At 42.8% G+C, this 22,150-nt stretch overlaps 1 protein-coding gene across 3 annotated transcripts in view; it reads right to left on the bottom strand.

Moving 5' to 3' along the window:
* Xylt1 (xylosyltransferase 1) overlaps positions 1-22,150 on the bottom strand; it is a 296,748-nt gene that overhangs the window by 32,934 nt on the left and 241,664 nt on the right. For all 3 annotated transcript variants that reach the window (XM_003478182.5, XM_063226621.1, XM_063226620.1), the window contains one exon: positions 8,885-8,965. In XM_003478182.5, coding sequence (XP_003478230.5) covers positions 8,885-8,965 — 81 coding nt within the window. The remainder of the gene's footprint in view (positions 1-8,884; positions 8,966-22,150) is intronic.

Raw genomic sequence — 22,150 nt, forward strand, 5'->3', positions numbered from 1 at the left:
TGGGGCGAAGTCACAGCTCACTATGGCTGACTGGGAGCCACACTGACAAAATCTATCCATCAAAGCAAATCGTCTAAATCAGATGAGGGCCCTAATTAAATCAGAGGGGAGGATCTTGACAGCCTGCTAGGAGGGAAGAGGTCAGTGAAGAGAGCCTTGTGGCCTTTGGAAATGATGTCAGAAGAGAAAGGCAGTGAAGGATTTTCTCATTTATGTTAGTTCCTTGAGTTATAGTCTTGATACATGTTCAAGTGTGAAATTACCCCAGAACTGTCTTGTCCGATTATGCATTCTAAAAAGAAACCTGCCACTTAGATTTTACAGAAAGTTTGAGCAAGAAGGGACCTTAGAAATCAACTATTATAACACTACAATGGAAGAACAGGACAAAAGAACTGAGACAAAGAGAGGATGAATGATACATGCAAAGTCATGCAGCTTAAAAACAAACAATCCCCAAACACTTTTGTTCTTCTGTTTTCCTGTCCAGTGAAATGCTGTTGAACCCAGATTGCTCCTTTAGTATAAGTATGACCTAAGCATTTTAGTTAAAAGATAAAGTCAAAGATTACAGCACAAAAACCCTACTATATGAAGCCAACCAATGAAGTGAGCAAGTGCACATGTTCTGGCCACATGAGGCAGCGTCCATGTTTGGGCCTTGAAGCCAGAATACTTGATCCATATCCCACATTCTAACCTTAGACATCCTTATCCTGTGGTGCTCAGAATCGCATGTGGAAATGGTGATCATAATGCTTACCACCTTAAGGAATTGGTGGGAAGACTTATGAAGTCTGATTGAATATGCCACTTTCTGAAGGAGCCCTGGAAGTTCTCTTTAGTGAGTGTCTTTAGTGACACTGTCATGGCTGCCTTGATGACCAGAATTGATTCAAAATGTTTGCCTTTCGTGGTCATTTTGAGCTTGAAGAAGAGTTACAAGTCACAGGGCTTCAGACCCAGTAGATGAGGACACACTCATGTTTTCATTATCCTGCCTGTCCACTGAATAGCACCTGGCAGTAGAATTCTTTGTATTTTTGTTGCACCTTGTAAAAACACAATAATAAATATGGGATAAGTGTGTTTGAGGGGAGGTGGAATCTTTTGAGGAAAATTAGTAGCAGTATTTCTTTTACTCTAAGTGTTTTTAAAAGTTTAAACACTGACTGAAGTTTATTTTTTGAGACAGGATCTTGCTATGTAGGCCAGGGTGGCCTAGAGCTCACGGCGATCCTCCTGCTTCAGCTTCCTGAGTGCTGAGATTATAGATGTGTGCCACTCTGCCTGGCCCTCCTGCAATTTTTGATCACATGCTATAAATGAAATTGTACAGGGAGAGGGCTTAGCACTAGTACACAATAGGCACTCCAAAAATATTCAGGATGCTTTCCTTCACCAACAAGGGGATTTTAAATTTCTATCTTTCTTCTGGGATTTGGTAGACAGGTATGCAGGGTGCCTCTAGGACTAAAGAGAAACTCTTTGTATCCTGAAATGACAGGGCACACACAAAAGGGCCCACACCATGCAATTATGTAAATGGCATCCATGTTTGTGTTGATGGACATGACAAGCATCACGATCATCCCTCTATGCAAGTACCAGCTGTAAGCTTGTGAAGATTCAGCCTCCTGGTTTCTGAGTTTACCAGCTCCAAAAGGTTTCTGCTGCCCATTTTTCTCATGCCCAAGGTGGTTTGTGCCCCTCCTGATCAAGGTTGGAATCAGTTGCCCTCTCTCCACTGCAATAGCTGGAAAAGCTACCTGGGGTATCACACTTTTAGCCTCTCTAGAGGCTACCTGGGTATTCCAGGTGCTGGTCTTCATACTGAGAATAAAATGGCCATGATCCCCATTCTTCTTTCACTTCTAAGGGGAGGTGAAAGAGTTAATAGTTTAACAGTACCATTTATTGAGCACATATTGCATTCTAGGACTAGTTCCATATATTTAATCTGTATTTTCTGATTTACCCTTTTTACAGCTCTTTGAGGGTTCATTTTTTAAATGAAAGTACCAATACAAAGATAGGTTAAGCAATTTGTTCCCCAAGATCAAGTAGCTATTTAGTGGCAAGGATGGAATTCAAACTTAACAGTTAGGCTTTAGATTCCACACTCTTAGGCACAAGGCCATTGTACACTCTAATAAACAAGTAGACAGACACAAGCTACAACTATCTGTTTACATACTGTGATATTTACTATATAGGAAAAATTAGAGTGTAATGACAGAAGACAAAGAGACAGGGATTTAGTTAGTGGAGACAGGCAAGAGGTGGTATTTAAGTGGGAGAAGAAGGATGAGAAGGAGTCGGTTCTCTGCAGAGCTGTGGGAAAAAAGCTTTATGTAGGGGCAGAAATAGCATGTTCCGGGGCAGAAATGATTGAAAAAGATGGAGTTAACTGAATTGAGAGAACTTCCAGGAGACATTTTGTTCCTGGCCCCTGTAGATTACCACGGGGAAGCAGAATGTGATCTGATTGGTAGAAGGGACAGCCCATCCATAAATGCTCATGGGCAAAGGCAATGGCTTGGATAAGGCTTAAAGTGTGTGCCTGTAAGCCTCTTGTGCTAGAGGCTGGGTCTCTAGAGTGACAGTGTTGGGAGACAATAAGAACCTAAATGAGGCAGCGCCTAGGGGGAGATCTTTGGACTATGTGGAGGTCTTAGCTGGACCCTGATCAGCTGTCATGAGAGATCTGTCATAAAGCCTCAGCCTGGCCATACTCAGCCTCTTTGGCTTCCTGTTTAGTAGTCTGCCACATGTCATAGAGCTGGCACTACGGTATTTGGACCTTCAGCATACAACACTAAGATAAATAAACTTCTTTTTTGTTCATAAATAGCCTGCCTTGGATATTTCATTACAGCAACAGAAAAAGGGCTCCTACTGCCTATGGGGGAAATTTCATAGTGAGAATCCATAGAATCAGCACATCCCTGGTTACAAGAATGCAGACTCCAAATCCAGATTGCCTGGGGCCAAAACCATATTTTCACTTAACAGATGTGAAATATTTGATTTATTTGGCCTCTGTGTCTCCATCTGAAAAACAGGCCTGATAATGATTATACTTACATGACAGGGTAATGAGAATTGAAAGGGTTTTCATCTGTAACGCATTTAGGATTGTCCCCTGCCACACAGCAAACCTTCCATATGTAACAAGTATTGCCCTATGCAGAGACTTGGGTTTGCTATCCAAACAAGAAAGGAAAAAATACATAAGAGGAATTTGTAGAGCCAGTGGCCTGAGTCCTGTGGCCCTGGGCTGAGATCTACATTCTTCACTGAACTTAAGGTACTGTTTTTGCTTACACCTCCAAGAGTCTAGAGGTCTGCGAAAGGCTAATTGGTTTTCCACATTTCATGTAGTTTTCAAAAACCATGTTTACTGCTTTTTGTTCTGATTACAAATATAATGCGTGTTCTTCACCAAAGGCTTGGAACACAAAAACTGCAAAGGAGAACACAAAAATTATACTCTACTTCTCAGTGACAATGCTGGAAACAGTTTCGTTCTAGTCTACCGTCTGACTTCCATACACATCGACTGAGAAAACAAACATTCCAAAATGGACCCCATGACTTAAGCTGAGGCTGAGGGACAGTGTATGCCTGTACCACCCTAAGCCCTATTGCGATGCAGTTCCCATAAAGTGAACACACACCCAGTGATAAATGTGCCAGTCAGGCTGAAGGAACTTAGAAGGGAAACACAGTCTGCTGTCCCTGTTGGAGATGAGATATTATGACCCCTTCACATCAAGTGAGTAGGGGTCAGAGACCATCCTGAGAAGAACGTTAGAACCAAAGGGCCTCCTGATGGCACATGTGCCTGGGAGGTCAGGATATCTATGGATTTGCCAAGTTTTGGATAACTAGCTGGTTGTTTACACAGCGAGGCAGGGCAGGTCAGGATTAGTTGAGTATCAGAGAAAGGAAGCAGCTACACCTGCTTGGTGTCATTCAGATACCCAGTTAGGGGCTTTGTAGTCTCTAGCAAGTGGGGTCCTGACTAGAGAAGAGGGACAAACTTCTATATGCTACTCTGAGCTGGAGCTGGAACCTTTCCTGTCTCTGACCTGCCCAGGCTTCTCACACTAGGAAGCCTCATTGCTCCTCTAAGAACTGTAGTCAATTGTCCATTACCTTCAAGATTCTTCTCTATCATCATACATATAGTCACCCATCCCAAAGACTGCTACTGAGTCAGCTGCTTCTTAGAATAATTCTACAGAGTTGGCAGGATTACCTTCATTCCCACGTTACAGGGGAGGGAACTGATACAAAGATCATTGGTGTAATGTACCCAACTCACACACATGAGGGTTCAGAGCTGCTATGTGAATCCTGACAAGCTGGATTTAGAATCTGGACTCTTTAACTTTGCTTGTATGTGCTTTATGTGGCATCTGTATCATCATCCCCTTGCAATTTTTCTTTAATCCAACTTTATTTGTTTTTAAAAACTTAGCCATAATATAAGCATAACAGACACAAAATCATGGATTCAATAGGCTAATTATATGAAATTTTGTGGATGCCTAAACATTCAATACTAATCCCCACGTTATGCCTACTCCTAAATGACCCCTAAAAATTTCACTGCCAGATCATAAACTGACTTTAGGAAATGCTGATTCTAGGAAATGGAGAAAGACTCATCCTCACCCACATAAAATGATTTTTTTTCAAGCTAGCAAGATTTTTCCAAGAATTGAAAATAGCAAACCTCTCAAATGCAGTCACTAATCTTAGGGTGATAAAAGAACAGGGACCTTAAATTCAAAGAGAATCAGATTCAGTAGTGGTTCTGCTGTTCACTACCTATGGGATCTTAAGAAAATTGAAGCAAAGCTGGAAACTCAGTTGTACTCCTCTCTACAACAGAAAAATGCCTGCCAGATGATGTTGGAATAAGATAATATGCTCAAAAGAACCCAGTTCAGTGGCCATCCCATGGTCAGCAAAAACGATCAGTCCACCCCATCCCATTACTGCTATTTGGGTTTTGTAAATATGAGGAGATAGAAGTCCAGTCTTTCAAAATCGACACTGAGAATGCTGTGGATGATTGGTGCAGCTGGCACTTCGCTACTCATGGCTGGACTCTTGCATCTGTGGTCTGACCGCTATGGCACCCTGTCCCAGTGCTGAACACAGGGGTCTGTCAACTCTGATGGAGGTGGAATAATCAGGTGGAGCAAGGCAGGAAATGTCCCAGAGAAGACTCTTCTGCCAGAGAGAACAGGTTTCTCCTGTCCATCTCCATGTAGGGTACTGGTCCCCACCCACATTGAGACCTGAGCAGGCTAAAGAAACTTGAAAGTTTCTTCTGAGCCTCTTAAGCACAAGCCAGGTACTCCAGGGATGTTTCCATAGACTCCACTACTCAGGCTGAGATTAACTTTAACTTTTAAAGCATATGCTTTCTCCATCCCTACTGAGACCACCTGGGAAATGATGACTGTGTTAAATGTCATTTAATATGATTTGCTGGGTGGGGGAATGCAACACTGTCCTTCGTTTAAATACAGGAACAGCCAGGACCAATCTGGCAGCTACTAAGATACTAGTTTGCCTTTATGCCATCTTTGCTCAGCAGAAGCTAGAGTCCAGATTGGCTGCTAGCAGCTGACGATGCGGATAGAAGGTCAACAATGCTATTAGGCACTACGTGGTCCTGTCTGTGTTCCACTGCTTGCTTTTGTCCCTCCTCATCTTTGTGTCTTTCAAGGTTTCTGCCTTCACTCTTCTTACAAGGCCTGTTCCAGAGGCATCTGCATGGGAAGGGACTTTGGGAGCCATCTTATTCAACAGAATTGTTCTTCAAAGGGAGAAGATGAAGCTCAGAAAAGCAGAGCGGCTACCTCAAAACCATCCAGCACAGTGGAGGAAAGCAGGGCTCCCACAGAGACCATGTCCAGCAGGAATTATAAGCTTAAACTGTGTGGCTCCCTCACATGGGCCTTTCCCAGTCTTACTTAGTTGTATGAGCTTAACCAGGTTACTTCATCTTTCTGATTTCAGTTAATTTGTAAAATAGTGTGACTAAGTTGCCAACAGTCACCTGCAGAACCCACAGAATTAACATCATCAACAACATCATCATCATCATCATCAGGAGTCTGCACCTGATTTGAGCTGCTTGATTCAGCCATATCTGAAGTCAGAACTCATGTTTTAGCTACCTGATTCAATAACTTCTTTACCCATAACCTAGTGTGAACTGGGTTTTGTTTCATATGCCAGAAAAACATTTTTTTTTCCTAATGCACCAATAGTCAGGGAACCGTAGCTAAGTCAGGCCCAGCTCTGCACTTGGGAGAGACAGTGAAGGGTAGGTAGTGGGTAGCCTTGCTCATGCAACAGGTTAGGCTTCAATTGACAAACAGGAGAGCAGCACATGATAGTATGTTGGCTCATTTTACTGTTAAATCAATACTAAACATTATTGCCTCAATTCATGCAAAGGAGACCATCCCAGCTGATGCACTGGAACTTGTGAGCAGTTCTGGTCAGAGATCTTTGGGTTTTAGGATTTCATGGGGACAGGCACAAGTAATATCTCTTCAGATGGCACTTTTCCTCTGCCCCATGCCATTTAGGTACCACCTCCTTCAATAGATGTGCCTTAATTTTAAAGAACCTACTCACATATCCAGGGGCACAGTTGTGGCCCATACACCACCTATTTCCATTCCTACCAGTAACATTATAGTTCTATAATTATCATGCTGATGATATCAACATTGAAATCATCATTATCATGGGAATTTTCTGTGCCAAGTATTTTACAGGTAGCATCTCATTTAATTCTCCAAACAACATTATGATTGTAGGTTTATTGATATTTCCACTCGTACCAAGGGAACAGTCTCAGAAAAGTTAAGACCACTGTCTAAAGCAAGACATCTAGGACATAGTAAATAAGGATTCTGACCCAGGAGGAGGAATTTCTAAGCCCATTATTTGAACCTGTGCTGTATGTAGCTCCTAGCAGAGTTCCTGGCAGACAGTGTACAAAGAATAAATACTGAATAGGTGTAAACAGTAGCATGAGGGCAGGTGGAGGTCAGCCGTGGGTTGTTTAGTTTAGAATGGGGCTCTTTCCCAGGGTGCAGCTTTGTTTCCACAGTCACTTGCTAGAGCCTTTGTGGAGGGAGGAAGGGTTTTCATTCTCTGTCTAAAGGAGTGGAAAACTAATATCAAGGCTACTTCTGATAACCAACCATCTCCACAGAATTGTGCCCTATCCTACCTTGATCCTATGGCTTTTAGATCAGAGAGATCTGCTATATAACCAGCTGTATGACCTTAGGGGAAAATTATTTTGTTCTCTCCAAATCTCCTCATTTTTTGGTGCTAGGTTTAGAACCAAGAGCCTCATGCATGCTAAGCAAGTGCTCTATCATTGAGCTACACCCGCAGCCCTGGGATAATAAATCTTACTGTTCCATTGAATGAAATTGGATCTTGTATAAAATGGGTCAAGGGGCTAGCAAAGTGGTGGACGGTTAATTGGAAAACAGTGTAATTTTTCCAATTCATCCAGTCAGATTTGTGTTTGACCTTTATGGCCCGAACATGCTACACTTATCTGTGCTAATTTGCAAAGCTTCTTCAATCTCAGAAACTCCTTTTAAATGTGATGAGGCCAGGCCAGGAGCTGGGCAAGGCCAATCTACACACAGTCAGCTGGATGAAATCAAAGGTACAGTTTAGAAAAATGATACAAGGTAAGGGTTAGGGCTTTTGAAAAGTTTGGGAAATCTGTTGTTTCCCCCTTAGGACTACTAGGTAAACTGAGTGACAGATCCAGTCAAACCGATACATTCTCCAGCAACGGAAGAGAAAATCTAAACCACATATTTCAAACTGACATTTCGAAGGGCATCAAGTTGGGAAAAGGACAGGTGAGGGCCATGATGACTTGGTGAATGAGGGTTTTGTCTAAGACCTGACAAAGACCTGTCATGAATGTTCCAGGAGAAAACTCAGATACAGCACTATGGATCTTTAGACTTCTCAAGTCTTCTAGCAGGAAGTCTGGATATTCAGGAAGAATATTCCTCTCTGTAAACAGGGCTATTAATTTTCAGAAGAAACACCTGAACTAAAACAAAATGCTAAAAAGGCCAAACACAGGCCATTAACAAGTTAAAAGGATCCTAGGAGCTTCAAGGTATGCTGAGTTCAACGTGGGGAAAACCCAGATCCTTCCTACAGGAAGCACTCAAGACTGTATCACTTCTAGCTGATCTCTGCAACGAGGAGCTGCTATTTTTGATACTGCTCATTTCAAGTGAGAGAGGTATTATGGATCTAGTTTGAGGTTTCAGATGCCTCTCATTCCTTGCTGACATCTTGGACAAAAATGAGAAGCCATGGGGGTGAGGGTCGGAGACTGAGTTCAATGTTGGTTTCTTCCACTGGAAAGTAAATTTCTGAGAGCCTGGAGCAGGTTTGGTTCATCACTAAAACAGGGCCAGACATGCAGTTAGTACTTAACAAATATATTATTTGTTGTATGGCTGATTCATGGAATGCTCCAGGTCTGTCACTTAGATGGTGGGCCTTTGTTTCTCCACAACAGAATGGGCTTTGGACCATGGCTGCTTTATACCAGGGCTCCCCTACGAGATAGTGGACTCAAGAAAAGGCTTGGGGAGTATCCAGGGTTACAGAGAAACATTTACTTATTTCTCTGTCTGGATGCCAGGAGAGGCCATTCAGAGGCCAGGCAGGCAGTCATTCAGACCTGATGTCTTGTGCCTTCCTCCCACCTGAACTGGCCTGGAAGGAAGCCGCCAAAATTACTGTTCTGATTTTCCATTTCTGTTTTACACAAGGGAGGGAAATGAGATGTTACCTTGCATTGTCCCGGCCATGTGACTTCAAGAAATTCATATCTCGATATCGAGAGAGAAAGGCTACCAGCTGGTCATTCGTCCTGTGGAAACAAATGGAGAGAAGAGTCAGAGACCATGGAGACTTTGGGTCTTCACTCCCAGCTCTGCCACAGAGCCAGAATTTGCTCTTTGGGTGCTTCTGCTTGACTTGCCTCTCCTGATCAGCACCACACAGATAAGGCACTTTCTTCATGGGTTTCCCCACCTCTTCCCCACTACAAAAAAATGGACTGTTGGTATATTTCCCTCCCATATACCTCACTGTATCAGGAAATCTTAGAGGACAAATATAGCGTTTTATGTGTTTGGACTCTAATACTCCACAAGGCTTGGTGAACCGAAATCATCAGGTAGCCCCATACAGAACAATCTCAGGTTTCTTGCACTAACTCTGCCTGGGAATTTTGCCCTGTATCTTCTCATTGCTTGCCTATTCTTGTATTCAAGTCTCCTTTCAAATGTCACCTCTTCATAGAAGCCTTTGCTAAAGTGGTGCCCCACATCCTATCACATCACATCACCTGTTTACTGTTTTATCACCACCAGAATGCACTTGGTTATGTCCCAGAGTCGGTTGCATTTGTTCACTGGCACATCATAGGAGCTATGTTAATGTGTGCTGAACAAATGAATGAACCCAGAGTGAGTAGAGCTTGAACTGAAGCCTTCAAGTGCAGTCTGAGCGATGAATGAATCTGTGAATGAGTGACTACCAAGTCTCCTTTCAACAACGCCTGGGCTACTGATTGAGAGAGCTTTAAAAAATATGAAGTGCAAAGCAAATGGCGACATCGTTCCTGGCATTGTTATCCCAAATTTATCGCCATCAATCTCGGCACTAGCAGTGCAGTCACAGCTAATCAGCTTGTGCATACAGCTGTGACAGTACTTTAAAAGGCAGTCACACGGGCCTCCATCTGCCAGAAACACAGTCGCCTCTTCCGCTGAATAAACCCAAACAGGTAAATGGTGCTGATGTGACAGCTCCTTTATCACCAGGCTGCTCTGTTGGGGGAGGTTTCCTCAGAAGGAAGGGGTTAACCATCATTAAAATAGGGAGAAGCTGGGAAGCGGGTAGGGTGGAGAAGAACATTCCGGAATATAAAAGGGACTGGACTTTTTGAGAAGCAAAGCAAGACGGTGCCTTACAAAGTGAGGCCTGAGCTCCAGAAACAGAAGGATCTGGAAACAGATCCCAGCTGCACTGCTAAAGTCACTGTGTGCCTAAGGACATCATTCACCCTTTCTGAATGGTGGCCTCCTCTGAACTTCCCTGGTTGTTAGTTAAACAAGCCATGCATGTACACAGTAGGTCTTCCATGTGTCTGTTCTGAAGGGATAACTGTATGGACTTAAAGGGCACACAGTAGGTGCACAATAAATGCACAAAGCCCTGCTCTGTCTGCCTCCTATCTAGCTCCCATTTCATTTTCCTGCGACTCTGTGGTCTTGCCTCTCCGAGCCCGTTTCTCATTGTACAGTTAGATTATGTTGACCAACTCATAATTCTGCTCTGTGTGTGTGTGTGTGTGTGTGTGTGTGTGTGTGTGTGTGTGAAGGGTGACACAAAGCGGTTAAGAGATGCTGCAGTGAAAATGAGGGCAGCTGATGTCCTGTTCTATTACTGAAATAAACACCAATCCAAAGTGGCTGTGCTCCTGATAGCAGCAGACACTGAACACCAGAAGATCCCATGCATCTGCAGTGAGGTAAACTCATCGCACGTGCAAAAAGCTGGGTGGTGTTTTCGCAGACCTGCACAGAGGTGAATCCCAGGGACACAAGCAAAGGCTAATCAGTGTGTCTGCACAAGAATATACCTCCTGTGGGGACCAAGCCCACCGTGCCTGCCGGGTAGAGTTCACCTCTAGGTACCCATGGCTTACAGAAAGAGGGTCTTTAAGGAACCACTGGAAGAAGGAGAAATGAAATCAGTCCATTACAGAAATAATTCAAGCCATGTCTCTTTGCTAGCCGTAAAGCAGGCCCTCCACCTCTCACCTCAGCAGCTCTTACTCACCAACCCCCATGCCACTCACTGCGGCAGTTCATTATTGTCGTCCTGGTGAATACAGAACAAGTTAACCTCTGAATGGGTCCCAGCAGCAGGAATAATAAGCAGGGGCCTCTCAGGCAGCCTCGGTGGGAGGATTGAGGGGGCCGGGCCAGGCTCCTGGGTCCCCTCTGTGAAGCTCAAGCCTCACAGGGTCAGCCCTGTGGCTCCATTTGGCAACTCCAGAAAGCATCATTCAGGGCCTTGAGCTGGGGCTCTTTTCACATTTGACGCTTCACTGAGTCCCCATCTGACGAGGATGAATAGGCATTTAGCGAATTTACTTAGCGATGCTTCCACATGAAATCATCTCAAAAGATGACATCTTAGGGGAGGAGGGGGAAGGGAGGGGCTGTGGCTTATGGGCCTGGAGCTGAGGATAAAGCCCCTTTCAAAGCAAAGCACTGTGCGCTTGGTTAGGTGGCTGGATGGGTGGGACGAGAGGACCCCTGCCCACCCTGTCTCCCTGGGGGCCCTGGGCCCCTCGCTCTCCTCCGGTGTAAAAATGCCTGCTCTGAATGTTAAAGTCTGGTTTCCCCAGCCCTTCTTGGAAAGGAAGGAGAATTCGGTTGAGGACCAATTCTCCTATTGTTGCTTTCAGACGCCTGTCAATAATTGCCTACATAATATTTAGTTCTCTCCAGATAATTAACAGCTTGTGATCTGTTGACACTTTACCCTGTTCCAGTTTTGCTCACTAGCTCTCTCTTTCTCTCACATGTATTTCTCACTCTTTTCTGCCAGAATCCTTTGCCAGCTCGTCCCTGGGACTTGTCTCTGCATCAGTTTCCCTGTACCTTCTGCTGATACGATTAGAAGTCACATCTCAGTGGATGCCATTTCTTCACCCTCCCAATGTTAACTGGGAACAAGCAACCAGCACTGTAACCATCGGAGGTCATGAGGCAACTGTTTCTGAAATAATAAATAAGTATATCACATGGAAATCTTGGTTGAAATGTTCAAATAAGAGTAATAAAATAAACTGCCAAATCATAGCATTTATCAAGCAAGCACTGTGTTTTAGGCCTTGTGGCAGACTTTTGCCATATTTTACTGCAACTGATGCAAAGATGCTACATAATGCAACTTTTATTCCCATTTTACAGACTGAGTCGCTGAGGCTCTGAGAAGTCAGTAATGGAGAAAAAGGCAGAAGCAGAACTGGAACCTGGTTCACAATGACCCAATAATGATGCATATCAATACTAGATGGCTTCTAAAGATGATGGAGACTGAATGAGCAGGTAAATGAATGAATTCTACTCCTGTAACAGGAGAAAATATACAGGTGCATTGTATCTCCACACTTGCAGCCTGGTCTGCATCTCAGCAGCCCCAGCACACTGTTATAAGGAACACCACATCACTGAGTTAACCTCTGCTTCCTAACAAGATTCCAAGGTGATAGTGTACCCTCTAATGCTTAAAAAGCACTCTCTTATGTCAAGCAGGAAGACCAGTAGTTAATGCTCTTCTTTGTGCCTTCATCTGCTCTTCTGGAAAGCCCAGACTTTGAGCGAAGTCCCTTCACCTTCATAAGCCTCAGGTGTTGCAGCATTAAATAAAATCACACCCGTAAGACCTCTACAGTAACACCTGGCACAGAGTAAGCTCTTGACAAATGTTAGCTGCTTAATAGTGTTTTTGCCATCTTCCATGACAGATGCTTAAGACTCTGTGAACTTGGAAGGATTTCTGTTTATAACATCTATAGAAAGTTTTTCAGAGCACAGAGTGAAAAGTGTTTCATGGGAGGAACTTGTATAGAACTCCTTCCCCAAAGCAGAAGCACTCATAGCCTAATGCTGAGACTGACAGGCTAAAGACAGATATATGCACAGGATGCTTGTGAACCTCAGGATTTAAGATCTTGAAGCCCTGATACTGCTAGATGTGCACAAACTTCACAGGGCACTGTCCTTAGCCTTCTTGGGCTGCTGGGGACCCCACCATTGTCGTGTGAGAATGCATGTGATGGGTGAGGCTGGGGGACTGTTGTGTGGGTAGCTGAGGATGGCAGGTTCAAGACGTCTTCTATCTGGGTTCAGAATAGACTACTTATTTCCTAAAGTTCTCATGTATCCATCATTCCCATGTTATTTCATGTATTTATGTAATGTAATGATAGCTTCATTCCGAGAAACAATATTCATGGTATCTGATATACTATTCTCATTTCAATTTTTCACTATGGCAAAATAATATTAACATAGCCATCTTAACCTTTTTTTAAATGTGTGGTACGGGAGCCTGAACCCAGGACCTTCTCACTGAGCTATGTCCATAGCCCATTTTATTTTGAGAGTTCCTCCCTTAGTTTCCCAGTTACCCAAGCTGGGCTCCAACTTGAGACACTCCTGCCTCAGCCTCACAGAGGTCTGGGATTACCAGTATGTGCTTGCCTGGCTACCATCTTAACCATTTTTCAGTGTTTACTTCAGTGATATGAAATACATCCCCAATACTGTGTAATCATCTCCACCACCCATTTCTAGAATTTTTGTCTTTCAAATGGAAACTCTGGACTCACTAAACAACAACTCTCTGTGCTTCCTTTCCTTGTTCCTGGCAACCACAATTTACTTTCTATTCTTAGGATTTTTATTGCTCTGAGTACTCCAAGAAAATGTAATTATACAGAATTTGTCTTTTTGCATATATCTTATCTCACTAGTATCCTAATCTGATATAGTACAAGTATTTGTTTTATATGTGAGAAACAACAATGATCACTGTATTTATTGTATATTTCCTAAGTCAACAAGCCCATTAAGGATTGCCTAAAGACTGATGATTGATTAGTTGAGGCCTAAGGAGTTCCCAGAATACAGAGTTCTAGATTTAAAATCCAATGGTCCTTGGTAAATTGAGATGAGTTGTGACATTAGGCATATGGACCCATCAAGGGATGTGTAATCACAGGAATTATGTCGCACTCCACAGGATTAGAAAGCCCATCTTTATATGAAACACACATGCACAGAAAACCATGAATATAGGAGAGCCAACTGTAACTCTTCTCTTTGCTTTTAAAATTATTATTACAAAAGTTTAGATTACAGTGAGATAAATAATTATGGGGCAACAACTCTGACCAGGACATCCGATGCCTGAGCATCTGTTACATGGTGCCAAACACTATCCTAAGAATCCTGCATCTGTTAACCCATGTAATCCTCATGCCAGCCCTAGGAAGTAGATGCTATTATGTCTATGACCAATTTTACAAGGAATGTGTATATACAATTGGAGATGTAATAGACGTATCCTGCTGTTGTGTCTAATCAGAACATACAGTTAGAGATCAGAGCCTCTTAGTGGCCACATAGAATCCCATAAATGGCCTCAGCCAATCCCCTAGTGATGAACACTTAGGTTGTCTCTATTTCCTTCCTCTTACAAATGCTGCTCAGCTATACATCCTTATGTATCCATCCTCCCACATGTGAGTATGATATACTTCTGCGTGATTAAATATTAGATGTGGACTTGTCTATTCAAAGAGCATTGTAGGGTCTCCGTACTTTCAGAAAAATATGGCACTTGGAGAGGCTTCCCCAAGAGTGGGGCTCTCATCATTGCACAAAAGCCATTTTCTCTGGCAGAGCTGGGAGAAGGAGGAAGCTGCAAAGGCAAATTGGGGAGATGTCCTAGAGGGGTTGGAGGGCTCCTGGCAGTCAGGGTGTGGTTCTCAGGCAGGCTGACCAGTCCTTGACAGGCTTCTGCTGTTCTCCTAATACCAACAACCAGTAAAATCCTGGTGGACAGAACAACCCCACAGGAAAGTATAACTTGCTTCCTGTCAAGCCTCAGGGTAAGATGGAGGCAGACCTGTTCTGTCCCAACTGCAGACAATATCCCTTTGTTGTTTACTGAATGTCAATGCTCATCTTAGACCCTACTACAACCTTGTCCAGAAGGTGTTCATTGTGCATGAATGTGGTGTGGACTGGACAGGTTCCAGGGCTTGCCCAAAGTGTTGGAATTGAGCCCAAGATCTTAGCCAGGAGTGAGCTATAGCAGCTTTCCATCATGCTTTCCTTGTGGTGGGTAAACAACAGAAATGTGGTCCATTTCTTTAAAAATGGAGCCAGGAAGCAAACAGGAAACAGCATCCATCTGTGGAAGCTTCCTATTTCCTTTCCACAACCAAAATTTGCACACTAGGAGCTGACAAAGATAAAAATCTCTGTCCAGGGTGCATGTCTCTCTCCTGTGCTCATCAAAAATCAGAGGCTGCCATCTTTCTTCTGTCCACCATATTCTATCTCATAAGTAGATTTGGATCTATCTGTCCCCATAGATTATTTGGTAGGATGTGCTGGGGATGAAAACATTGTCAGTGTTTCCTCCATATAATTCATGTACCTTAATGACATCTTCTGGGCTAATAGAAAAATCAGAAAGTCCAAGACGGTAATACAACAGTAAAGCAAAGTCAAGTTCATGGCTTTCTGAAGAAGTGCAAGAGAAAAAGAACTGGGAATAAAGCAAATCCCTGATTCTAATGTAGTCAAGACTTATAGAGAGAGTCATTTTTGCTAAGATTCAGGGGAAAAGGTAGAGAAAATATTAGATACCACATTTCTTCCTGGACACCACAGGCTTAATTTAACTACAGCCACTGTCAGGTATCTGAGCCAAAGTGAACTGGAGAAAATGCTACTTCGGTCTCCAATTTCTTCTCTGATCTCCTCCTACAGGAAGCAGCTGTAGAATCTTTCTAAAGAATGATCCTGATCATATTACTTCTTGCACTTAATGTCCTTCTGTAGCTATCGTTCACCAGCAGGACAATTTCCTAACTCCTTAGCAAAGTACATGAGGCTGTTTATGATCCAGCCATAGCTACTCAGTTTTCAGAGATAGTCAAAGTCTTCAGAATGTTCTGTGCTCTTTTGTAACCCTAACACTTTCAAGCTCTGTTTGCTCCCTGGGTAATGTGATTTTTCACTTGACCGGTCAAGCTCTGTGCCAAACATCTGGAACATCAGCAGACATGGCACCGTGGTTCCTGTCCTCAAGTAGCACACAGCAGACACCTCCATAGATCTTTGTGAACTGGGCTGAAATACCATGTAAACTAAAGTACAGGCTGTCATGGGAGACATTCACAAAGTGTGCTGGGGACATCAGGGGAGAGTCCTTCCCTCCACAAAGACAGAAAGCACATGGGGAAACCGCCTGGATGATAACATCCAGACACTTTTGATTGGATTTATCTTTTTGTTATTGACAAAGATGATGAACTAAAACAGGTTCATTGCATTTGGAGGGACGGGAGAGTCATTTTTCAAAGCCTCAACACTTATAGAACATTTGTAAGAAACAACTTTTTTAATAAAAAGAAACCATTATAAGAGACAGTTGATCTGACATTCCACCAGTGATAACTCTACATGTTAGGTTTCCTCAAGACTGGTGTACTGGAAAGGGAACTGCCAAGAGTCAGCACCCAGTGGCCAAGGCTGGGTGTTTGGATGCCATTGGAACCATGAGAACTGAATTGCCATTCAGCTTGCAGTGTGTGTGCGTGTGCGTACATGTGTGTGTGAAGTTTATCTGACTGTATTTTAATTCTCTGAAATTTGATTGTCCTCACGTGTCATGGGACATCTCAAATGAGCAGCCCATTTGTTGAGGCAAATTCTACATTCCCAAATGACAACTGATTATGGCCAGTTATTTGATTTGGTCTTTGTGAGACAGGAGGAAGTACATTTTGGAGAACATCAAAAAACTGAATCTTAGAAGTAAATGTGATTTCTGTGGGAAAGCTGACACTTGACTGCAAGGAAAGCTGTTTTCAGAGAGGTGTTTGTGGAAATTTCCTTTTGATCTTTGTCACCTTCTGGCTGACTGATTTTGAGTGAGATCTTCAAGCTTGCTAGAGCTCAATTTTATTTTTTCTTTCTTTCTTTCCTTTTTTTTTTTTTTTTTTTTTTTGTTCCAGAGATCAAACTCGTGACCTCAAGCTTACCAGGCAAGCACTTATGCTGCTCAGCTAAATCTCCAGCCCCTAGGCCAGAGTTTTCTAATCTGCTAAATGGCAGTAATGAGTTATTTGTGGTTATAGGAGTGGCACAAGGTGGTCATCTCATAGCAGGTGTTATGGAAATAAAACCACTGGAAAAGAGTCCCTTATTCTTTGCTAGAGATGCAGGGGAAGGGATATGCCTACTCTTGGTAGTCCTCCACTAAGACATGTCATTTTAAATCTTATACCCCTGTATCCCTAGCATTAAGTGCAAGTTATGCTTCTGCAAATTCTGTGACTGGAAGTTCTCTGAGATTAAGAAGCTTGCCTGGTACACGCAGGTATCCGTAGTCCAGCATGGACATGACAGCTTCCATCTCAATTGTACATATGTCACAGTTTGGCTTCCCATGCCCATCCCATGTCAGAGAGGCCTACAGAAATCTCACAGCAGATGTGTGTTGCATTTCAGAGTGAAGGCTTTTGTTCCTAACATTCTCTCTGCTGGGGACACCCTTCCTACATCTTTGCCTGATCAACTCTGGCTTAGTGTCAGTTCCCCAGAAAGGACAGGAGTGTAAATGAACATTCAATGACACTGAACTGTACTGATAAACTTAATGTTCTCTCTGTGCTTATGGCTAAAATAAGATTTTTTCCACCATTTACACTCCCCTGATTTTGCCCAAACAATGGCCATGATCTACAATAATAATTTCATTTGAAATTTACCGCAAAGATGTCCCAAACACAACTCCGTGAAGGTACTGGAATCTGGAGTGGTTAACATTAAGATAATGCTCCTGGGTCTGCTACAGACTGGCTGTGTGGCCTTGGGCAGGTCCTTTCAGCTATTTGATGCTCAGTGTCCTCATTTTTACAACCGGAAGTGATAACTCTAATTTCTTCATGGGGTTTCTGGAGAGTTTAGTGACACAGCGGAAATCATTTCTTGAAATTAAAAAATTCTACGGCACAGATGTTTGGTCGTTGATGTCAGGGAGGGAAAAAGAACAAATGATCTTATTACAGGTGGGTTAACCTGGCCATAGAATGCTAGAAGAACAGCTATTATTGTTGTTGCTGCTGTTATTATGATTACTACTTCTCTAGAAGTAGAATCTGCACTGAGCTAGGGTATTATATGACGAGGATCTCTAAAGCCCAATGCTGCAGGGTCAGATCTGTTCGGATTTTAGTATTAGAATGGGACAGAGCTTAAAGGACAGATGACTCTGTTCTGATCACCTTGTCCTCTTTGGGCAGACTGCCAGGTTTGCAAGCCTGTCTATCCTGGGCCAAGGTCAAAACACATTGTCATGCAGACAGGAAGACAAGCTCACACCTCTCTGGAAAGCAAACACTGTATCCACCTCTGCAAACCTCAGGCAGACACGGACTCTTGACTTGAGAGGCAGATTGTGGAATACTAGCATGTGCTGCGTCCTATGCACTCTTTGCTCCCAGGTTTCCAAGGCTGCTTGTTTATCTCGGGAGCTGACAAGAAATTGAGAAAGCTCAGACTGTTTGAACAGAGGACACAGGCTTTGAGAATGATGTAACAATTCCTGGGCTCAGAAAACCTGGGAAACATTTGAAGAGTGAATTTATCATAGACGTCAGTGGTTTTCAGAGCTCCTAGCAGGAGCTCAAGTTCTGTGGGACATCTTGGGCCTTGGGACAGCTCAGCTGAGCTTCTTCTAAGGGACCCATACTTCCACCCATTTCTACACTGGGGTTTCGGGTGACATTTCAGTTAAGTGAAAAAAAGATTCAGTATTTTAAATAAGCAATTGAGCATTATTCGAGAAAATGACTAATTTAGTGTCCAGTTCTTTTTGGCAGGGAGCAAATGACAGTGTTTCCAACCAGCACTGTTGCCTTCTCTGCAGTGGGAGTTACACTGTGACAGGCCTCATGGTGTTGTTTGGAGGATGAAAGGAACAATGTCTAGTTAAGCTGTCAACATCGATGCTTGGAATGTTGTAAACCATAAGTCTCAGCTGTGTTACAGTTTGTCTGTGAATAAAATGTCCTTTGCTATTGTCTCCATTCCTCTCCTTCTGTCCTGTGTGCCTGCTTGACCTTTAGAATTACTTGGAAGCTTTCTAAATGCTCAATGCTCCTTCATAACTGACTGTGCAAGCTCTCTTGCACTCTTGGGTAACATAATTTCCTACTTCTCAGCAGGTTAGGCTCTGTCTCAAGCACTTGATGAGCATTTCTTATATGTTCAAACCGTGCTGGTTTGTAACATCAAAGGTGAGTTTTACTTTTTCAACAACTGGTATCACTGTGATGTGGATGGGTCCATTTCAAAGAGGGAATCTAAATCCTGGTTTTATTTGACTATTTTTTGGCTTCCCAAAGGGGCTTCAACTCAGAGACAATACTTTAGTTTTGTTTCTCTTGTGCCTCTGTGGTGCTCAAATACAATACTTATAGCAAGACAATTAATTAATAACAAATGTCATCCAGGACCACACCAAAGAGACTTGTCACATAAACTAGGCTAGGAAGGTGTTGGTACAAGTTCATTGGTCATTGTTGAGTTATATTCAGTGCCAGGTCCATGAATATGTAAATGGTTGTATTGTAAAACAAGAGATGTATCAGATTAGAGCAGGATTCATGCTTAGTTTGTTCATACCACTGTATCCCCATTCAATGCTTCTGAAAATATTTAGGTTATACCTAGCATGAAGTACACACTTCAAGTTGCTGAGAAAACAGTGATTATCAAGACTAAGTCACCGGTCTGTGACCCTAGGAATTCATTGTAAGTCCTGTATTATCTTCTCTCCTAAGTATCAAGAATAGTACTGTCCATGTATTATCCCTTGCAAGAATCAAGAACATAGTTACTCTCTCATGTCCTGTTGTGAAGTTCAGATAAAGAATACCAGTTAAGAAAAATCTGTCGAGCACATGGCTGGTACATAATAGTTGCTTAATGCACAGGTTGAAGGAAATTCCCTGTGCCAAACTGCACTGGGTTCTATGAATAGAATTTCCAAACACTATTGAATCCTTTCATGCTAATGCAAAAATATGAGCAGGTTTAGTTGAGGTCTAGTTGAGTGACATTGAGATGTGCCACTTTTGCAAGGACATCATCTTGCACCAAGTGACCTGGGTTCAGAATCTGCCTTTACTGCTTCACTGCAGGCTACTTTTTCTTTCTAAGTCTCAATTTCCTTGCTGGAGTTGGGCAAAAGTTTGATGCGATCATGTACATGAAACGTTTAACATAGTGCTTGGCTCACAGTTATCACTCAAATTGTCTGGCAGCCTTTATTGGTCACTTGTCTCTAGGAAAGGAAGAATGGCTGACTTCCCCAGGCGCACCTTGATATAACATTCAGTCATCAGGGAACCTGTCATCCTAGGATACCAACAGGCCCAAAAGCTGACCAACATGTGCATCTCAAAAGGCTTATATTGGCTACAAAAGGAAATTTACCTACAGAAGTTAGAATCTTTTCTTTCCTTACTTTATCTTTTTACTATTTCTTTCTTTTCTCTCTTAAGTAGTTGAGCCACATGCATTAAAATGTCATCATACCACCCAAAAGAATTGGAAACACATGTTCAAATAAAACCAGTGTATTTATATTGGTAGCAGCACTATTCAAAAGGCAGAAACAACCCAAATATCCATCAATGGGTGACTGGATAAATTGTGACACACTCATACAATAGTGTATTATTCATCCATAAAAGTGGAATGAAATACAAAAACATTCTATACCATGCATCAATTTGAATATGCATGGTACATAATGCTATGCTAAGTGGAAGAAGCCAGACACAAAGTACCACATATTGTATAACTCTATTGATGTGAAATATTCACAGGCATCGAGATTAGTGGCTACTAGTGGTTGGGAATGGGACAGAATGAGTACCTGTTTGATGAGTGTTTTCCTGTTGGGGTGATGAAATGCATGCCTACAAGTAGTGATGATGACTACACAACACTGTGAACGTGGTAAAGGTAAATCTTTTGTGTATTTCATAACAGTAAAAATATATTAATTGAATCTAAAGATTTCAAACTGGAAAAACTACTGTAACTACAATAATACTGTGTTGGCTACAGCAACATGTTTTACACACATGATTGGCTGAGTCCTGACAATCATGACAGAAGGTGAGTGGCATTAGCCCCATTTACACTGGAGCAAACAGTTTTTCAAAGCTTGAGCAACCTGATGGTGATGATGACAATGATGACCATGATTATGACGATACTTGTGATTACTAAGCACACAATTCATATATAATAGATTGCTATCCTCCCAACAACCTCGTGAAATAGGAACTGTTTAACATCATCTGTTTTACAGAGGATGTTCAGTAGAGAGGTTAGATAACTTGTCTCTGGTAAGGCAGCCCCTGAGTAACAGAAGCAGAGATTAACACCTGGCCATCTGACCTCAGGTCTGTGCGCATCACCACGGGGACTGACGACTACTAAGCTTGGTCATGGATACTGAAGGACATGAGGATGCCTGCAGCCTTTGCCTGTCTGCACAGACGACAGGAACAGGAAAGACACAGAGAGGCTCTGTGGCAATCAGACCCTCAAAATCCAGAGAGATCTAATGTGGGAGGTTTTTGGGGCCTGCCAGGTACCCAGTCAGGGTTCCTCTGTATCTGAGCAGGCACCCCAATAAGAGGGAGGAGCAAAGGAGACAACTGTGGATACATAGGAACCAGCACTATTCACTGTTCCTTTGAAATAGACATTATGGCTCTTGGGAACATCTTCCATTTCCCTGATTGTTAGTCTGAAAGTGTCTCTGGCAGAAATAACTAAAGACAAATCCCTTTCACTGCTCCTCAATCCAGGAATCAGCCCAGAGATACTTTTAGTGGCTGTAGATTTAAGGCAATGCAACATAGTGTCAATGACTCTTTTGCTGCTGAGGAATAAACAACAGAGCCACTGTCATCACCACGGCGCTAAAAGGGACAGCCACTGTGGCTACATTTCTTCCTTTCTTAATACTGCAGTAAACAGGTGCCAAGTTCTACAGCGGGCACTAAAGATACAATGGTAAGAAGAACTCACGTCTCTCAGCTTTTGTGGAACTGCTGTCTTAGATTTGTCTCTTTGGGTCACCATCACTGTCACAGTTTGTTGACATGCTAGGCAAGGCACTTTCCCATTTCACACCCTAATCCTCA

The sequence above is a fragment of the Cavia porcellus genome, unplaced genomic scaffold, assembly GCF_034190915.1.
Source record: "Cavia porcellus strain 051 isolate PalLab524CR breed Dunkin Hartley unplaced genomic scaffold, mCavPor4.1 scaffold_16, whole genome shotgun sequence".
Classification (NCBI taxonomy): domain Eukaryota; kingdom Metazoa; phylum Chordata; class Mammalia; order Rodentia; family Caviidae; genus Cavia; species Cavia porcellus.